The sequence below is a fragment of the Suillus subalutaceus genome, assembly GCF_016647625.1.
Source record: "Suillus subalutaceus strain FC151 chromosome Unknown DFJ58scaffold_76, whole genome shotgun sequence".
In the NCBI taxonomy this organism is placed as follows: Eukaryota; Fungi; Basidiomycota; class Agaricomycetes; order Boletales; family Suillaceae; genus Suillus; species Suillus subalutaceus.
This window is the reverse complement of record NW_024540325.1, coordinates 84,415-100,907: the sequence shown is the minus strand read 5'-3', so window position 1 is coordinate 100,907 and position 16,493 is coordinate 84,415. Positions and strand designations below refer to the sequence as shown.

General features: G+C 48.9%; 8 protein-coding genes across 8 annotated transcripts; 4 read left to right on the top strand and 4 right to left on the bottom strand.

Moving 5' to 3' along the window:
• Positions 1-479: 479 nt before the first annotated feature.
• Positions 480-3,152, top strand: DFJ58DRAFT_746686 (P-loop containing nucleoside triphosphate hydrolase protein). Its single transcript, XM_041387481.1, has 9 exons — positions 480-886; positions 937-956; positions 1,015-1,028; positions 1,079-1,127; positions 1,177-1,363; positions 1,420-1,681; positions 1,735-1,813; positions 1,875-2,184; positions 2,348-3,152. The coding sequence occupies exons 1-9, from the start codon at positions 618-620 to the stop codon at positions 3,093-3,095; spliced, it is 1,938 nt and encodes a 645-aa protein (XP_041242334.1). The 5' UTR covers positions 480-617; the 3' UTR covers positions 3,096-3,152.
• Positions 3,153-3,176: 24 nt separating this feature from the next.
• On the bottom strand, positions 3,177-4,121 carry DFJ58DRAFT_795316 (PDCD5-related protein). The gene is made up of 4 exons (XM_041390515.1): positions 3,909-4,121; positions 3,713-3,840; positions 3,612-3,656; positions 3,177-3,541 (listed from the first exon to the last, which is right to left on the bottom strand). The coding sequence occupies exons 1-4, from the start codon at positions 4,042-4,044 to the stop codon at positions 3,512-3,514; spliced, it is 339 nt and encodes a 112-aa protein (XP_041242333.1). The 5' UTR covers positions 4,045-4,121; the 3' UTR covers positions 3,177-3,511.
• A 71-nt stretch (positions 4,122-4,192) lies between these two features.
• On the top strand, positions 4,193-8,464 carry DFJ58DRAFT_795315 (PAB-dependent poly-A-specific ribonuclease subunit PAN2). The gene is made up of 17 exons (XM_041390514.1): positions 4,193-4,306; positions 4,342-4,517; positions 4,569-4,895; positions 4,944-5,148; positions 5,194-5,396; positions 5,448-5,706; positions 5,752-5,861; positions 5,913-6,465; positions 6,518-6,823; positions 6,876-6,936; positions 6,991-7,103; positions 7,153-7,265; positions 7,318-7,423; positions 7,479-7,659; positions 7,705-7,839; positions 7,896-8,143; positions 8,201-8,464. Exons 1-17 carry the CDS (start codon positions 4,223-4,225, stop codon positions 8,435-8,437), a joined length of 3,417 nt encoding a protein of 1,138 aa, XP_041242332.1. The 5' UTR covers positions 4,193-4,222; the 3' UTR covers positions 8,438-8,464.
• On the bottom strand, positions 8,465-9,896 carry DFJ58DRAFT_795312 (uracil-DNA glycosylase-like protein). The gene is made up of 9 exons (XM_041390513.1): positions 9,765-9,896; positions 9,559-9,712; positions 9,439-9,490; positions 9,321-9,388; positions 9,235-9,265; positions 9,082-9,187; positions 8,811-9,027; positions 8,736-8,755; positions 8,465-8,687 (listed from the first exon to the last, which is right to left on the bottom strand). Exons 1-9 carry the CDS (start codon positions 9,845-9,847, stop codon positions 8,552-8,554), a joined length of 867 nt encoding a protein of 288 aa, XP_041242331.1. The 5' UTR covers positions 9,848-9,896; the 3' UTR covers positions 8,465-8,551.
• Positions 9,897-9,932: 36 nt separating this feature from the next.
• On the bottom strand, positions 9,933-11,520 carry DFJ58DRAFT_704798 (uncharacterized protein). Its single transcript, XM_041383688.1, has 3 exons — positions 11,271-11,520; positions 10,887-11,221; positions 9,933-10,834 (listed from the first exon to the last, which is right to left on the bottom strand). Exons 1-3 carry the CDS (start codon positions 11,360-11,362, stop codon positions 10,167-10,169), a joined length of 1,095 nt encoding a protein of 364 aa, XP_041242330.1. The 5' UTR covers positions 11,363-11,520; the 3' UTR covers positions 9,933-10,166.
• Positions 11,521-11,573: 53 nt separating this feature from the next.
• Positions 11,574-12,362, bottom strand: DFJ58DRAFT_795309 (uncharacterized protein). Its single transcript, XM_041390512.1, has 3 exons — positions 12,292-12,362; positions 11,691-12,218; positions 11,574-11,627 (listed from the first exon to the last, which is right to left on the bottom strand). Exon 2 carries the CDS (start codon positions 12,023-12,025, stop codon positions 11,768-11,770), a length of 258 nt encoding a protein of 85 aa, XP_041242329.1. The 5' UTR covers positions 12,026-12,218; positions 12,292-12,362; the 3' UTR covers positions 11,574-11,627; positions 11,691-11,767.
• A 1,238-nt stretch (positions 12,363-13,600) lies between these two features.
• On the top strand, positions 13,601-14,656 carry DFJ58DRAFT_795305 (uncharacterized protein; the record flags this gene model as incomplete). Its single annotated transcript, XM_041390511.1, has 3 exons — positions 13,601-13,734; positions 13,786-13,988; positions 14,043-14,656. Coding segments are annotated over 3 exons (605 nt in total), but the record flags the coding sequence as incomplete, so codon positions are not given.
• Positions 14,657-15,063: 407 nt separating this feature from the next.
• Positions 15,064-16,173, top strand: DFJ58DRAFT_795302 (uncharacterized protein). Its single transcript, XM_041390510.1, has 2 exons — positions 15,064-15,345; positions 15,397-16,173. The coding sequence occupies exons 1-2, from the start codon at positions 15,292-15,294 to the stop codon at positions 15,742-15,744; spliced, it is 402 nt and encodes a 133-aa protein (XP_041242327.1). The 5' UTR covers positions 15,064-15,291; the 3' UTR covers positions 15,745-16,173.
• Positions 16,174-16,493: the final 320 nt, after the last annotated feature.

Genomic DNA, 16,493 nt, shown 5'->3' with positions numbered 1-16,493 from the left:
AGTCCAATTTTCAACGCGATTGGAAGTCGGTAGTACAATAGCTGACTCGAAAATGCGGTGCAACGAGTAGGAAAGATTTCGTTTGTAGGCTAGCTGACTGATTATAGTCAAATGGACAAGGCAACTCCCGATCTTCTCCAGTCGGGAGCTCATCCGCAGGACGCCATGGTGTGAGGGAGAGTCAGGCCACCGGTGCTTGGCTTCAAGCTTTAGGAATTGTCATGATGTCATATCATCTTTGATAATGACACATTGAGGATACTGCAGACTGTCGCTGTGGAAGGTGAATGGAGGAAGCATCTGATTCGCGCTATGATCCCTAGTGATATGAACCTATGGATTTGCTATGGAAGGAACCTACCTCTGCGAAATAAACGATTTTACTAGTACTAGCACGTCAGTTCATATGGTAGCCTAAAATGGTAAGCCACATTAGAGTAAGTTACACGCGCGGTTTGAATTTGGACACGCGTTATTTTCGACAAACCTAGACGTGGATTCCGGAAGCAAATTTACGAGGTGAAAAGTAACTGAGACGTTCGCTCCAAGGGCTTTCACTGTGCGCAGATCCATAGAAACTCGAGAAATCAAACTCGAGGACAAGAAAATTGTGTTATATGTCTGCTAGACTTCAAGTTCATAGTTTTATTCGATTGATGAATAGCTTGAAAGCACAAAGGACACACTTGCCACGACACGCGTCAATGGCTGCCACTCAAGCTCACTTTCAACCTTCACCAATACCTGCTCTCAATAGCGTACTTACCCCAAGCCACAGCACAAGTTCAAAATCTACAGTCATGGCTACAGAAAAAAAGCACTTCACGTCGAAACGGTTTGTAGATGCGCCCATCTCACAGCCATCCAAGGCTGGAATCAGACATGAGTACGTCCCATAGTTTGCAATTCTCCACATGTTGACGGGCCATCGCGTAGGTTTCTAACAGACGTACAAGGTCAGTCTCGTGCACACTGTATAATGCGGCTGAGCTGACGCGGTAGCATCTGCCATAGACGCAACACTTGAGGTGGGTGTTGTTGAAAATTAGTCTACTAAGCTAATGATCGTACATTGCAGCATGCGTTGTCGGGCGTTGATCTTCTCGTGCAGGCCAAAACAGGAACTGGTGTGTAGTGTGATTAAATCATTCCGTCATAGGCTGACTCTACACATAGGCAAAACTATGGCGTTTCTTCTCCCCGCCATCGAACGACTTGCCTCCTCCCGATCGACGTCCTCTGACATGGGCAAGATTCTTGTTCTAGCACCTACACGGGAGCTGGCACTTCAGATCGAGGAAGAAGCAGTATCCCTTCTTGCGCACCACCCGTACGGCGTGCAGTCTGTTATCGGGGGTACAAAGTACGCACTCTTTCCCATACTTTGGCGCATATTGTGACATATATTAACACTCGCAGCATAAACACAGAAAAAAACCGTCTTAACTCTCCCACTGCTCGCACCGACATCCTAATTGCCACCCCCGGTCGGCTCCTCGATCATCTGACTTCAGGGCTCACCCTCCGCCCAAGTGTGCTCGTTCTAGATGAGGCAGACAGGCTGCTCGATCAAGGATTTCGCAAGGATTTGGAGCGCATCGTAGGATTCTTGCCTGATAGGCGGGTAACAAAGCGACAATGTATGCTATTTTCTGCAACTTTTGATAAGGCGATCCAGCAAGTGGGTGGATTTTGTGTGTAGAAACAATGGACGCTGATCGTTTGGGCGAGTAGATCGCAAAGATTTACTTAGATCCAAATTATAAATTCATATCTACGCTACACGCGGACGAGATCAACACGCATGAACACGGTGTGTACATCTTTTCCATAAGCTATCAATGAACTAACAGAGTGGCATGTATGTAACATAGTTCCCCAGAGTTACCTCATCACGCCCCTTGAAGACACCCTTCCGACACTTGTTTCCCTCCTCAAGCAGGCGGGTCCGCAGGCAAAGACGATGTTGTTTTGTACAACGGCACGTGGTACGGCTGTCGTTGCGAGTATTTTGCAACAAGTGTCTGCCGCGAGCCCACAATCTATGCTTCCCCCAATCTACCAGATCCACAGCCGTATGTCACAGGCTGCACGCACACGCGCCGCACAGGAGTTCCGCGACGCCCCGGAAGGCGCGGTTTTGGTTACAAGTGATGTGACTGCGAGGGGGATGGACTTTCCAAGGTCGGTCTTATATCAGTATCTTAAAGTATCCTCAGTCCATTCGTTGGCCAACAATCATGCTGTCGTCCAATCAATTTTCTCTGTGTTGATCTGTTTTATTACGTTTCTTGCCCCTGCAGTCTACTTTCTCTTTATCACAAGGTGTACTGACATCATCTTACAGCGTAACATATATCATTCAGCTTTCCCTCCCCAGCTCACCTGCACAATACATTCACCGCCTCGGCCGAACCGCGCGCGCAGGGGCTGCCGGCGAAGGCATATTGATGCTCATGCCAGACGAAGGGTTCTTCTTGCGGCTGCCAGAGATCGCCTCGCTTCCGTTAACGCCATACACACAGCTTGAACATAGTGGTAATTTGAAGTTTAAGCTAGACGACCGCTCCATCGGCCAAGCATATTCTGCTTGGCTTGGGTTCTACAAGTCCTGGCTGAAGCAACTGCGATGGTCACCCACGGAGTTGGTGCAGCAGGGCGCTGTATGGGCGCGGTGCTTGGGGTGGCCGAGTGTGACGGAGGTTGGCGGTGGACCTAGTACTTCTGGTGGTGCTCCAGCGCAAAGAGGCGGAAGGGGTAGAATTACGGTGCCAACATGGATCCCGCCACCTATCCCGAAGCGCACGGTAGGATTGATGGGTCTGCGCGGAACGCCAGGGCTGAATGTGGTGGATCGCCTGGATGATGCGGGCGACGGCCCAGTTCGGAATGCGGGAGGAGGGGGTCGTGGAGGGGGACGCGGGGACGCGGGCAGCAGCTTCCAAAAACTGCCAAACCGCTTACAGAAGGGGCGAGTGATAATAGGACTGCGCACACACAAGCCGTCAGAAGGGGCAAAGCGAAGGCGAAGGCGGGACAATAAGTTTTCGAAGTGGCTTATATCCCTTGGGAAGAAGTTGGTAGTTAGAACTTAGAGCTGTTAGAGTCCGACATTACGCCTATACCTCAATGCATTGCTAATTGATTGTCTTAATTCAAACTACGGTGCTGCGTGACTCAAACATATGTCATAGTACCGGCGGCCTTCCTGAGCAACTGCTTTCGTGTCACGATCATCGTTTCACTACCCATCACCATATAATTATTGACAACAGAAAGGTCCAGCTTGCGTTCCTGTGGGCACGACGGACGGCCGAGACAAAGTCTTGACAGGAGAGACTAACGACGAGTATTGCGATATTCGAGGTGGTGAGGGCAGGGCACTAACAGGGGTAGGGTGGTACATGTTAGCATTCAATTGAGGAGTATGGTGAATGATAATGAATGATATGATATCACGATATCAAAGTAACGACTTCGAGTACATCAATGAAGCATCTAAAAATCATCATCAGTCATCAAAATCTCGCCTGCGCTGGTACTAGTTGGTAATCATGATCAGCAATCATTCCGTCTCAAAAATTATGTCAGTGATGTGGTCGAATACTCACCACTATAGTGGTCTTCGTAGTTGTCTTGGACCGTGCGTCCTCCATCTGAATATATCAGATTCAGCACTGCTGTACACGCTCACACGAAAAAGATTACATACCTGATCAAGAAGGTCGATCAACTGCTGCTCGCTCACACGTCCGCGCAGCTGTCCTGACTGAGCCATCCGCATAATGACGGTCTCGACCTGTCGCGATCTCTCCGGGCTCACAAGGGCAATGCGGGACACTGGGTAGTGAACACAAAATGACGATATTGAGTACGGGCAGTGAGTCAGAAAAAGGAAGGACGTACACATCGCTCTCGGGCAGCAATGTCAAGGATGGTCGCCATCATATCCCTGCGCATCTCATCTTCAGCTGCCTTCCGCTTCGACTCATCTTCTGCTGATGCATTTTGGTTTTGTGGTGTCAAGCCCTGTAGATTCTCCATGAAAGGGTCTTAAGAAGTGTTTGAAGTCGTGAAAGTTGTTCTAGTAGGGGTCAAGCTTGGATGAGATTAGATATGGGAACTATTTGGTGCATTATTGCTTCCGTTACCGCGAGCGCGAGCTCGTCGATCTAGATTCTAGACAGCGACAGGTATCGATTTTGTCCATGACTACAGCACGATGTCGACATCATACCACATAATAGACCCGATTGCGACGCTACATGATTATGCTCAGCCAGTCACTGCCCTTAGCTTCGACCCTGTCTCTGACACGCTCTGGTCCGGGACCAGCTGTAGGCTACGGTCGTCGCGCTGCACACAATACAGGGCCTCCGTGGCGTGTCTTTTCCCGTCGGCGGTGCTCTTCCAGTCAAGCAGATCGTGGCAGGAGACAACCATGTCAGGGCACTTGGTGTTGCAGGTGAAGGCGTCGGCTCGTGGTCCAAAGGTGGAATGAACAAGTGGTTCTTTCAGTACGTGATTTCCCAGTACTATGCATGTGTATCCTTTCATGAAAGTTGTAGATCAGCCTCTACTCTAACAGCATTCTCGAGCACTACGTATACTTCCAATGTCCTTGCAGTTTCAACAACTGCACCTGAACTTGTCCTCTTGAATGCAATCACAGGCAACTCCGTCCGTGTTGCTCCCTTATCATCCGTTGCGACGCATCTCCAGTTTTCACATTCTACGATCCTTGCGGCGTCCACGGATGGGTACGTGCGTGCATATGACCCCCGCACTGCGCTTCTGCGCGAGAACGGAGAGAACTCGGTGCTGGCACATAGTAGTGGCGTGCAAGACCTCCAGACGAGTGGAAACTATTTCTACACAATCGGGTGGAGTATCAGGTTAGCAACGTGTGATCTGTGTATGGAAATACCACTGATGCGTTGCAGACGTGGTCATGATTTTCCTGATCCCCTAGTGAAAGTATATGACCTGCGTACGATGCGTCCTCTCCCTCCAATCCCCTTCCAGGACGGTCCTGCCTTCATCGATATTCTACCTAAACATTCTTCTAGCCTCGTAGTCACCTCTGCGCAGGGTCTGGTGAACGTTGTCGATGTATCTGATTACAGTAATGTCTCCGGGTTTTATCAGGTATGTTAGTAATACTCCCCAGACTCAATCGCTCATGTATTGCAGCTCGATACCACATCCTACATCAGTTCAACAGCTGCGTCGTCCAACGGCTCGTTCCTCGCTTTTGGAGACGCGCTAGGTGCCATCCACCTCATGACAGCCATCGCAGAGGACGCAGAGCCGCTTTTCAATGGTTTTGAAGGCCAACCCATTGAATGGGCTGATGCTCCAGAAGCACCCCCTGATATTAACTGGGCAGATTCGACGTGAGTTATCTTCCACCATTTATACCTCTTGCTGACTTCAACACACCAAAGACCCCTTAACTCAATTGGCATGCCACACTACAACACTCTACTGCTTTCCTCTTGGACACCACAATTTCTTCCGCGCTCTGGGATTTTGAGTCCACCTCCACCTAAAATTCCGCCGCAAGTCTTAAGTACCATGAAGATGAACGACAATATTGCATATGCGGCTCTTCCAAAGGAGCTGCGTGGGCGGAGGAATCGTGTGCCTGTGACTGCTACCAAAGATCAAGGGCGGTTCAGGAGTGGAAAGGGCAGAAAAGATGATGTGAGTGTGATGATTGTTTGATTATGCCTAACTGACAGGATATAGCTCGAGCTGGAAGCACTAACCATCGACGACAGCGTCGAGGAGGTACCCCGAATTTATCGAAAGGTGGAAATTGAGTACTCGAAGTTCGGCGTGGAGGATTTCGATTTCGGGTGCGCGTTCTCTGTCTTCACTTCTGACGGCTTTCATTGATGTTTCTGCAGCTTCTACAATAAAACACCGTACAGCGGTCTTGAGACACATATCCTCAACTCCTACACGAATTCAATGCTCCAGGTCATGCACTACACGTTTCCCATACGGCGCCTCGCCAAGTCGCATATCACGACCAATTGTCCAAGAGAACACTGTCTACTGTGCGAGCTCGGTTTTGTGGCACGTATGCTCGAGGATGCGGGCGGCACAAACTGCCAAGGAGGGAACTTCTGCAAGACCGTTGGTGTGCTAGCTCAAGGTCAAAACCAGATCGAGTTGATCGATTACGGGCGCGAGCCCACTGAAGTCGACTATGCTCATATGATTCAATCATTCCATCGTTTCCTCGTCGATCATCTTTCGCTTGAAGGGAACTCCTTCCCACACAATCCATATCTCATACACCAGTCATTCCAGGAGGACACGCATTCACCTGCGGCTGCGCCTATCACACAGCTCCTCGGTATAGATGCGAAGAACGTCATCATATGTATGAGCTGCAAGGCTGTGAGGGAGAAGGAGAACATGACACATGTCGTTGATATGGTTTACCCACGCAGAGTGAGGACACTTCATACGCATACTAGCTTATGATACTGACGGGGGTGGTCAGCTCACACCTTCAGATCCCCCTCCTGCAACAGATTTCACCAGTATTCTTCGCGCTTCCCTGATTCGTCAGATGACATACAAGGCAACATGTCAGACGTGCAAGCAATTTGGCGCCTTCAGCTCCCGACGCTCAATACCTTCTTCAGAGCTTCCACCTGTGCTTGCGGTCAATGCAAGTGTCTACAATGAAGATAATCTGAAGCTATGGTTAGACAACCGACAGTCGAGATTTTTGAGCCCATCGGTGGAGGTGAGAGGCGAGGTTGATGGCGTGGATGAGGCAATGGGGGTTGTGTATGAACTGAGAGTGAGCTCATCTTCTTACTTGCTGCTGTTGCGCTCATTTTAGGTTCGTATAGGCCATGGTAGTGCAAATTATGACGAAAGAAAGACACTCGCATCTCGTTGCGATTGTCAAGGGTGAGCTTTTTATTCTAGCTGTTACCAACGCAATCCCCACTGACAATGACGCAGTTCCTGAAGCGGAAGGCCGCCCAAATCTCAAGAGCGCCTGGTTTCTTTTCAACGATTTCGTTGTGCGTAATATATCCGAAGAAGAGGCGTTGAGCTTCCCAAGCACGTGGAAGGTCAGTTGTGATGTCTCTTCTGTGCACCAATGTACTTAAGATGAAGCAGGTCCCAGCTATCTTATATTTTGAGCGCGTCGATATCCGAGAACAGCTCGACTACAGCGGACTTCCAGACCAATTGGACCCGGCGATATTGAGCCTAGATACCTCTATCTCTGTGTCAGTACATTCTTCCCATAGCCGCTTCACTCTTTTTATCTTTAGCGCATAGGAACCGCGACGAGAATATCGTCCAGCACGAGTGCCTCCGCTTCGAAGAACTCCCTAAACCTGGAACACTTGTCGCAATTGATGCTGAGTTTGTTTCCATGCAGCAGGTATACTTTGTGTACAATTTCCGTTGGACTGTCTTCATATATCCTCACTTGTCAGGAAGAAACAGAGTACCGTTCGGATGGTACCAACCGTGTCATCCGCCCTGCACGGCTCAGTCTTGCTCGCGTGTCCGTTCTTAGGGGTGATGGTCCGAAAGAAGGTGTCCCGTTCATTGACGATCATATCCATACAAGCGAGGTCATTGTTGATTATCTGACTGAGTTTTCTGGTATCAAATGTAAGTGTGGTCCAGTATTTCTTTTCTTGGCTGAAAGTGTGACAGTCGGTGACCTTGATCCGCATTTGTCGCGGTACACATTGACACCCTTGAAACTTGTGTACAAAAAGCTCAGGGTGCTCGTTGACCGGGGATGTATATTCATTGGGCACGGACTCTCGAAAGACTTCCGCATAATCAGTATGTTCCTGTATTTAAACGAGGACCACTCACTCACTGACTGTCGTCATGGTCAGATATATTCGTACCCCCAGAGCAAGTCATAGACACAGTTGACTTGTACTTCCTGCATACCCGCCAGCGACGACTGTCACTCCGTTTCCTGTCCTGGTTCGTCCTGCATGAGCATATTCAAACCGACACGCACGATTCGATCGAGGACGCTCGAAGCGCGCTCAGGTTGTATAAGGCGTATCATGATTTCGAAGAGCGCGGTGTCTTTGATGAAAAGCTGGACGAGTTGTATCGTGAAGGGAAGCAATATGTAAGTGTTTGTTGCTATTCTTATCTTTTCCGCACAAATGCTGATTGGCCATGTCAGAACTGGAAACCGCCACCCCAACCAGGCGCACAACCAAATACGACCCGCTCGCCCGTTCCTGCTGTGCAGGCCTCGCCTATTGCACAGTTCCCGATGATAAATCAAAATTTTGCGCAATCGCCGTTCAATGCTGTGAACTTCCCCATATCTAATCCAGCATTCTTTGCCCCTCCTGACATGGGGCAGTACGGAGTCGGCGGACAAAACCAGATTTGGAACAATCAGAGGCATCGATAAGATCTGTTACATGCATGTAATTTAAACAATGATTCTATTTTGTGTAGCAATTGCATTCGCTTTCCTGTAGGTAAGATACTGATATTCATGTCGTTAAGATGTGGCGACCTGCGCCTAAGGTGGAACAGAACTGAGAGCCGTCCAATCAATCTCTTCTCCGCGTGTCTTCTGCAGCCATTCATTGGCTTTCTTGAAGTGAGCGTTTCCAAGGAAGCCCCGATGGGCTGAAAGAGGAGAGGGATGTGGAGATCTGACACAATTATCGGCGTGTCCATCAACAAAGTGAGTCAAAGCGTACCTTAACACCAGATGCTTTTCCTTCTCGACCTGAGTCAGTTGCCCCAAAACAAAACAGCTGATGGTTGGCACACACCTCGTCAATCCCAAGTCTGTCGTATAGTTTTTGGGCAGGCAAACCCCAGGCAAAGAAGACAACCCCTCTTCCGTCCGGACGGTCGAGCACCGCTCGGATAACAGCGTCGGTGAAGGTCTCCCAACCTTTTTTTGAATGCGAGTTGGCATTATGCGCCCGTACGGTCAGGCAGGTGTTCAACCAGAGAACTCCAGCCTTTGCCATGGGCGTCAGATCCCTGTGTAAAGAGTAAGCGAATTGCAAGCTTGGAGGAGCTAGAGATGCGACAAACCCAGACGTGGGGACTTTGAAAGTGGGGATGTCACTTGAAAGTTGTTTATAGATATTCCTCAGGGAGCCAGGGAGCTTAGTTGGAGGGAGGACGGAGAAAGAGAGTCCTAAGATATTGTATTAAACATATTCTTAGTGAACTGGACATACGTACCATGCGCTTGTCCTACATTATGATATGGATCCTTGTCGAGTACCATGGTAAGTGATGGAACACGTATAGAATTATGCAACGCGCACCTGGCCTAGTATAACGGCTTTCACAGAGCCAAGTGGTGTCAATCGTGACCAAGAGTAAACATCGTTCACTACAGAGGGTTTTGTAACGTCTTATCGATAAACGACATGAGTATCTTACGCTTTGGGTATACGGTATGCGCATGATGCTCCGCAATGAGGAATTCTTTGAGCTGAAGCAAATGTAGTGCTCAGAGGAGAGAATACCAGAGGGAGTGAGCACTAAGGACACACGACACACCTTTTGGAAATACGGCTTCGTGAATTCCTTGTCTAATGCAGCCCTCCAGGAACCTCCCATAGTCTCACGCTCTAAGTTCTCTATGACAGCTTTAATGTCAAGTACACTGCCCTGACATGATTCTTCTACGCCTGTTGTGACAGTGACCGTTGAACTACAAGCAAGTTAACTAGACTTTATTGAAAAGTACTTGCAAAATGGTGTACCTTTCAGCCTGGATCTTCCGTCTTTTGGTAGAGCTCGAGTCCACAGAACTGGCGGCAACGCGCTTTCGTGACACTGAAGCCATAGGACGAATTGAAAGCAAGACGCGACGCGCTTGGTCGCGCCTACCACGTGGCACGTGACCTAGTGGAAACTGGAAACGCTCAGCTAGCAACTACGCATAGTTTTAATTTATACGCTGCGCCGACGAGATGTAACAAACTGGATATGCCCCCGGACTATGGTCGACTAGTTTATCTAGGACCCACCATCGAGGAATTTATGCCTTGGGTCACAGTGACACATACTTTGTTGATGGTGGGGGGAACGATTGAGAGGATTCGAAATGACCAGGTCGTTGCGTTGGTACGGAAAAACATAACAGGAACTTCGAAAGGACAAAACTATCTCTTTCTCGCCTTCATTTTCTTGTGTAGAGTCGTCTTTGCTTTTTCAAACCTTGTCTTTTTCTGCAGTCGCGGCCCGACATCGTCTGCGCCCTCAAGATCCCCCTTCCACTGTGTCGTTCGCGATCTCGAAAGTGCATCAGCTTTCTTACCTCTTTGCCTCAGCTCTTCATATCCATCGCCGAGCACCCCCGTCTTCGTGCGCCCAACTGAGTGTAGCACATCCGCAAACTCATCCTCCAGGCCCCGGCCTCTCTTCCTACCCTTTCCAGCGCCCGTACCTCCGAGTGCCAAATCCTCTTCATCTTTTCGTCGCCTACGCGCATCTTTCTTCTTCATGACTAGTCGCGTGAAGTTCTCCTCCTCGAAGTCTTTTATACGTTGGATCTCGCGGGCGCGGTCGGATGCGAGGGAGGGCATCGAGCCAAGGCCGGACGTACCCTCGACGTGCGGGCGTGAGGGGTCTTGGTGGAGGAGGGTAGAAAGTGCCTTGGGAACGGGCTGTCGTTTAGAACGCTTATCGGCTGCGGCTTCCGTGTAGGGCATGGGTGCGAGCTTAGGAGGGCGGTATATGTCTTCGACATCTGAACGGCCGTCTTGGTCTTCGTTGGAGTGCTGCTCGTTGTCGACAAGATTTTGGGGATTTGGACGGAAGGCGAGGGGATCTGAGAGGGCATATCGGCAAGGAGTTGCTATTACAGCGTAAAAAAAACACACCTTCGACCACATCTTTGCCAGAAGGTACTTCTTCAGCAACTCTGACCAGCTTCTCGATCTGGTATCGCATCCTGCTTTCCAGGACTTTTATTTTTTCAAGTACAACGCGACCCTCTATCATAGAGTCAACCAGATCACCAGCGCCAGAGCCCCGCGCCTCTCGATCGACTGTACTGAAAGGGGAACTGGCTGATGTTCTCTCTGTTAACGAGTCTCCAGTTGCTCGGCGTGCAGAGAGCAGGACAAGTGACTGCAAGTACGACAGAAGCAGGTGGTGTTTGAGTGAAAGCAAAGAGATTCCGTCCTTCATATCCATATCATCTGCAGTTTTTAACCTGGAGAAATGTCAATAAGAGCTGCACTGTTATGGACCCAAACTTTTACTTTTGTTTGAGGGATTGCATCGACTCTCGCACTGATGCCATACTACTAGTCATCTCATCAAGTATGCCGCAAACGACTTGCGAGTCCGCCATTTCGAGCAGGATGGTGCAGCTTGCTGCATACAATGTGGTCGCTGGACTAGGAGGTAGAAGTCTGAAGATCTGACGCGGACAGCGACTCTCACTAGTGAATTCGAAAATGCAAAAATGTTGGTTCCGGTTCCGGCGGCATTTCCAAAAGAAAGTGTGCATGCAGCCGCATATGTCATCGTTACATAACGTTCAGCGATCTATTTCAACGACAAAAATGTTGATAAGCTCTAAGATCTGACAAGTCGCTCAAGTAATCAAAGCACAGGTGCGTGCAGAAAAAATGGCATGCTTTTGTGGCATTTAGACCAAGTTGTCCGAACCTCCCTAGGGAACATATGTAATAAAAATCAATCTGCTGTTCCAACGGAATCTTCTTGCACAACGATTTCACAGCCTTGTGCAACGTTACCGCAGCATACGTGTAGTCCAATCTTCCTGACCATCAACCAGGTTGCCGCAAAAAGCAGACACGATCTGTTGGGCAACCCCGTCATCAACAGACCGCATGATGGAACCAATGACACCAAGAAATCCGAAGAATTGCATAGCTGCAGCAAGACGAATCAACTCGCCGGGACTTCTCTCATCGCCCACGGTAGTGTGGCAGACTGATAATAATACAAACTCCGGATGATGTAGCGTATGATCATGAGTGCACGACATCTATTTTTTTCAGAGTCCAGTGCAGAATGCTCAGTATCAGCGCCAGGTTATTCCGGCAGGCTACCATCCTTTTGCCACTGTGTTTTGGATGTGTTCTCCCTTTCTGCGGGCGCTTAACCGACTACTAAGAATAATCGCGTGTGTTTACTATGCCGGCCCGGATCATCAAGCGCGACTGGCAACATGACCATGTGTGAGTACTTACCGTACTTACCTATCACCCAGGGCCGCGACAGAACCTAACTTCATTCCCCCTTCTGTTTCAGAAAACTTGTGACCATTGACACCGGCCCCCAAGTGGCCTGTTTTTTTGGCTGTTGGATTTAGGACAGCGGCGGTATGCTCTTGTAATTATGTATAGTATATATATATTTATTGACACGGACTACCAAATTAACTGGGCATCTAGGGGAAACAGCAAGATAGGGCAGTGCTGGGAATAATATAAGTAAAGTTCGGTCAAAACTACGGTTCCCCGAGCCCCCACCTCGTCGTCTATTTACTTTGCACGCCAGAAGGAAAGAAATGTAGAAACTTAAAGGTGTGTTATATATGTCCGCCTGGATATCACGCTTTGATAACGCCGCTATCGAAGCATCGTTGAATAGCAAGTGCCGATGGCCTTGCGACTGATAGGATGAGAACTCAGGCCAACCCATGTAGGTGTCAAGGAGATTCAACAATCAGATTGGCCTTCGGTGCCTCTTACCTGTTCGTAGGCGGAGTGAAGGCCTGACTATCGACTCCTGCTGAGGTGTAGTTGGCCCGGGTGCCTGATTTTGTGGCCTTCGTTTCGGGTTTTCGACGTTGCCACCTGCAAAATGATATGTCACCTGGCACGGTTCATCTCGCTGCGTTCTAGGAAGGTGGCAGGTGCAGACTATGTCAAATCGCCTTTTCGAGAAAGTTTCTTTATTCATCTATTATATCATAGCCTCTTATCCTCCCACTTCATTCCCATCAAACGTGTCTAAGTTGGCTGCCACCGATCCCGCCGGCTACTGACCCCACGTCCAAGCTGGATTGGATATTTCTTGGTAGCAGGCCAGGATTTCGTATTCCAGCCTGACAACCGTGTGGAAGTGCTGACATAGCGAGGCCATTTCCATTGCCCGAAAAGCCAAACTCACTCCAACTTTATTCACGAAGGTTCAGCGTACAGCAACAAAATTTCGTATAATTGTGTCCGCGTTATGAGGTCGTCTATGGGTTTCACCACCGAAAACCTCATCTGCGGATGGAAGGAGTCTCCGAGTCACAGATGTGGCCCAATCTCGGATATGTCTAACAAGTCACCATTGAAATGGATCTGACCTTGGCAGGCTCGTTGGCCTGATCTACCTCATCGACTGGTAACCTCTGGCCTTTGGCCTCTGCCTTTTGCAATCCGCTTTGTTCATCCCGACAGATCTTTTCAAATACCTGGTGGATGGCTCGATTTGTTCTAGCTGGCCCATATAGGCCACCGGTTCCTGGCCTGCGAACACCCTTTGGCTGTTGGCCTACATGGTGCTACGCAACCTTTCGTTCGGCTTATATAGGTGTCCAGAACATTTCTATCCACAGTGTATTTCAGAATGCCCTACCCTTACTGGTGGTGCGTCTGCACTGATACTACGCTTCCTCTTGGTGCTGATCCATTATACAGGCAGAATTTTGAACTGTACAATCATGTCCAGGCAGGGCAGCTACAAGCGACCGCCGATGATGTACGTTTTCTCTCTGTGCGTAGATAGTAGTGCCCTGACAGTTTGCTGTAGGATCAGTCGACTCAGCAGAACTACTACCTACCTTCTGCTCCAGTGTATGGCATGCACTCGATGAGCAATGACCAAGTACTCGCTCCTGTTGGTCTATATGACGCGGTCCCACCCCAAAGTAATGATTCAGGTCCACTTCCAAATGATGTCTCGTCACCGTCCCCGCACCTTGATCAACAGATTGATCAGCCCAACATTCATAGGTACGAATCCCTCATGATCCCTATTATTCGGAACATCAACTCGTTCATTGATAGTGCTGCTGGACAACCTTCAAACGACGGTTTTCCCACACAGATTCCATGCTTGTGGACTGACCATCAAGGCCAGTGCGGCATTTCGGCAGATACTACCAAGAGCATCCTGGCGCATATATCATTACAACATCTCCCTAAGAAGCAGCCATCCGCTAGTCGGGTGCAATGCCACATTTGTTCGCCCGCAAAAACCTTCAGGAAAGATACAATCCGCCGACACATCGGGGAAATACATTACGAATACAAGTGTCGCCGTAGACACTCCTGAAGGGCGTTCCAACCCATATAATCTTACGCATTCATAACCACGATGTACTACTATACTTTCCGTGTGCTAGCCACCGTCCTGTTGTCGTTTTCATGTGCCTTCTCCTGACATATCCTGCTTGCCATCCCTCTATCCATACTGCGTATGTGCATCTTGTTGTAATTTATTTGGGTCCTGCTTTGGTCCTGCGTATGCTTTGAAGCTGTCCGTACAGCCTACGCATCATGGTGAACTGGTGAACTTTATATTGCCAACAATCAGCATAAATGTGATGGAGAGATGGGGGTTTACTTAGAAACGTTCGACCTTGCGAAGGACAGATGAATTTCCAAATAAATCAACCAAGTTGACCCTACTAAGGCGAGATATTTATGTAATTGAAAATTAAATTGTAGACATAAATTTAAATAAAACAGAGCCCCCACACGCGGGGCGCCCGCCTCTCTCACGGGTAGCGCATGGCGCCGCATGTCCGCGTCATTGCATGTTGTTTGATTTATTCAGTTAACCGTTTTCTAGGCCGCCGCTCTAGTATAGTAACTTGGAGCGTAGTGCATGGCATCTTTTTTTTTTCAGTGCGTATCATCTTTTGTGGAGCAGACCGACAGTAAAAGCCGTACAAATTATTGCTAGTGGGACTTACCTGAGCTTGTGTCCTCAAACGTCACAACAAAGGTGATACATACTGTAACATATATACATATGGGTGTTAGTTGAGTGCTAGAATATTGAGTCATGTGGGGTTGGATAAAACATTTTTATACGCGAAGAAGCGATCAACGAACGGACAAGGCCGAATGCATTGAATGTCAACGTGTCCGTCCTCTTTCTCGTGATCATACTAGTACATATGCGAATCTTTGCCCTCACCCGCAGCTGACTTCCATTATTGTCCTGATAGGTCCTGATCTCCTCGTGTGCACGGCCTTGCTCCTGCAGGCGCCTTGTACCTTTATCTTCTTCCTGTAATACTATGGCTTCATGCGCACCGCCAATACCACCAAAGCGCTATCTACACCCGCGTTCTCGCTATGTGTTGAGTTTGTTCCTTCACTCGCTCTGTCTCTTGCTGAATGTGTCTGGCAGGTGTTGTGCATTCTCTCGAGTATGCTGGTGTCTTTGTGCAAACGTCCTTCCACGAATTCTCGTGTCCTTGATGTCAATGATTGTCCACCTCATAACCTTGTTCATGATATATCGTCCTATCCATTGTTTTATTATGGTACCATTATGCCCTTGGCTCCAGCCCGCTTTGAATCCGCGACTTACCTTCATTGTAGCATCTTAAAACACTATGAGACATGTCAGAGTAACGTCTCCATGCAGGCATGCATGCATTCTTCCCTCGCTCATGATCCCCCCTGGTTCTTGTACCCCGATGACGACTATCACAAGGCTGTGTCTGCATTGCCCGCTATTGCTCTTCGTGCTTGACTCGTGATACAGCATGTGATCGATCACAGACGTGCCTGAAGGATCCTAGCATGGATGTCATTCTGCGTCATTTTGATGCAGCACACCTTGAATGTTCACGTTTGTCCGACGATGTAATTCCACAATGTCTTGGTGTTCATCTACCTCTAGATTGTCTTAAGTTCAGAGCCATGTATCTTACTGTGGAGTCCGTCCACCTGTATGGCGCTGATGTCGTTGCAGCACTTCGACGTCGCTACGCAGTCATGGTGTCCATCGTTGCTTATAATTTCGGGAGATACACCGTTCCACTGAACGTATACCAGCAACACCTCCAACACGTGCTGGCACAGATAGACTTCACGCTTGCACATGAGGGCGATAAAGAACAGGACGTGTACAGAGCCAGCATCCACTCTGTGTGTCCTCAGACCTCCTAACCACCAACACACTGAAGGAGGGGGGGGGGAATAAACATTGCAGGAAGGAGAGTACAGCAACACACAGCTTCAACGAGTAGCAGAAAGTATATAGGGATGGGCTAATACAATAGAGATGGAGGATAACACGTGAGTTTGGGATACAAAGGCCACTGATGTAAGATTAATTTGGAGAGCCAACAAAATCACGGTGAGCCACAGTGAATGACGCAGAAGGCAGCTCCTACCCACGACGAGAAATTCTTCACACTGGCAACAACACAAAAGCCTCGTGTCATGTGCCAACAACTCCACAAGTCCCACAACCACAACGTGGACTTTATGGTCATG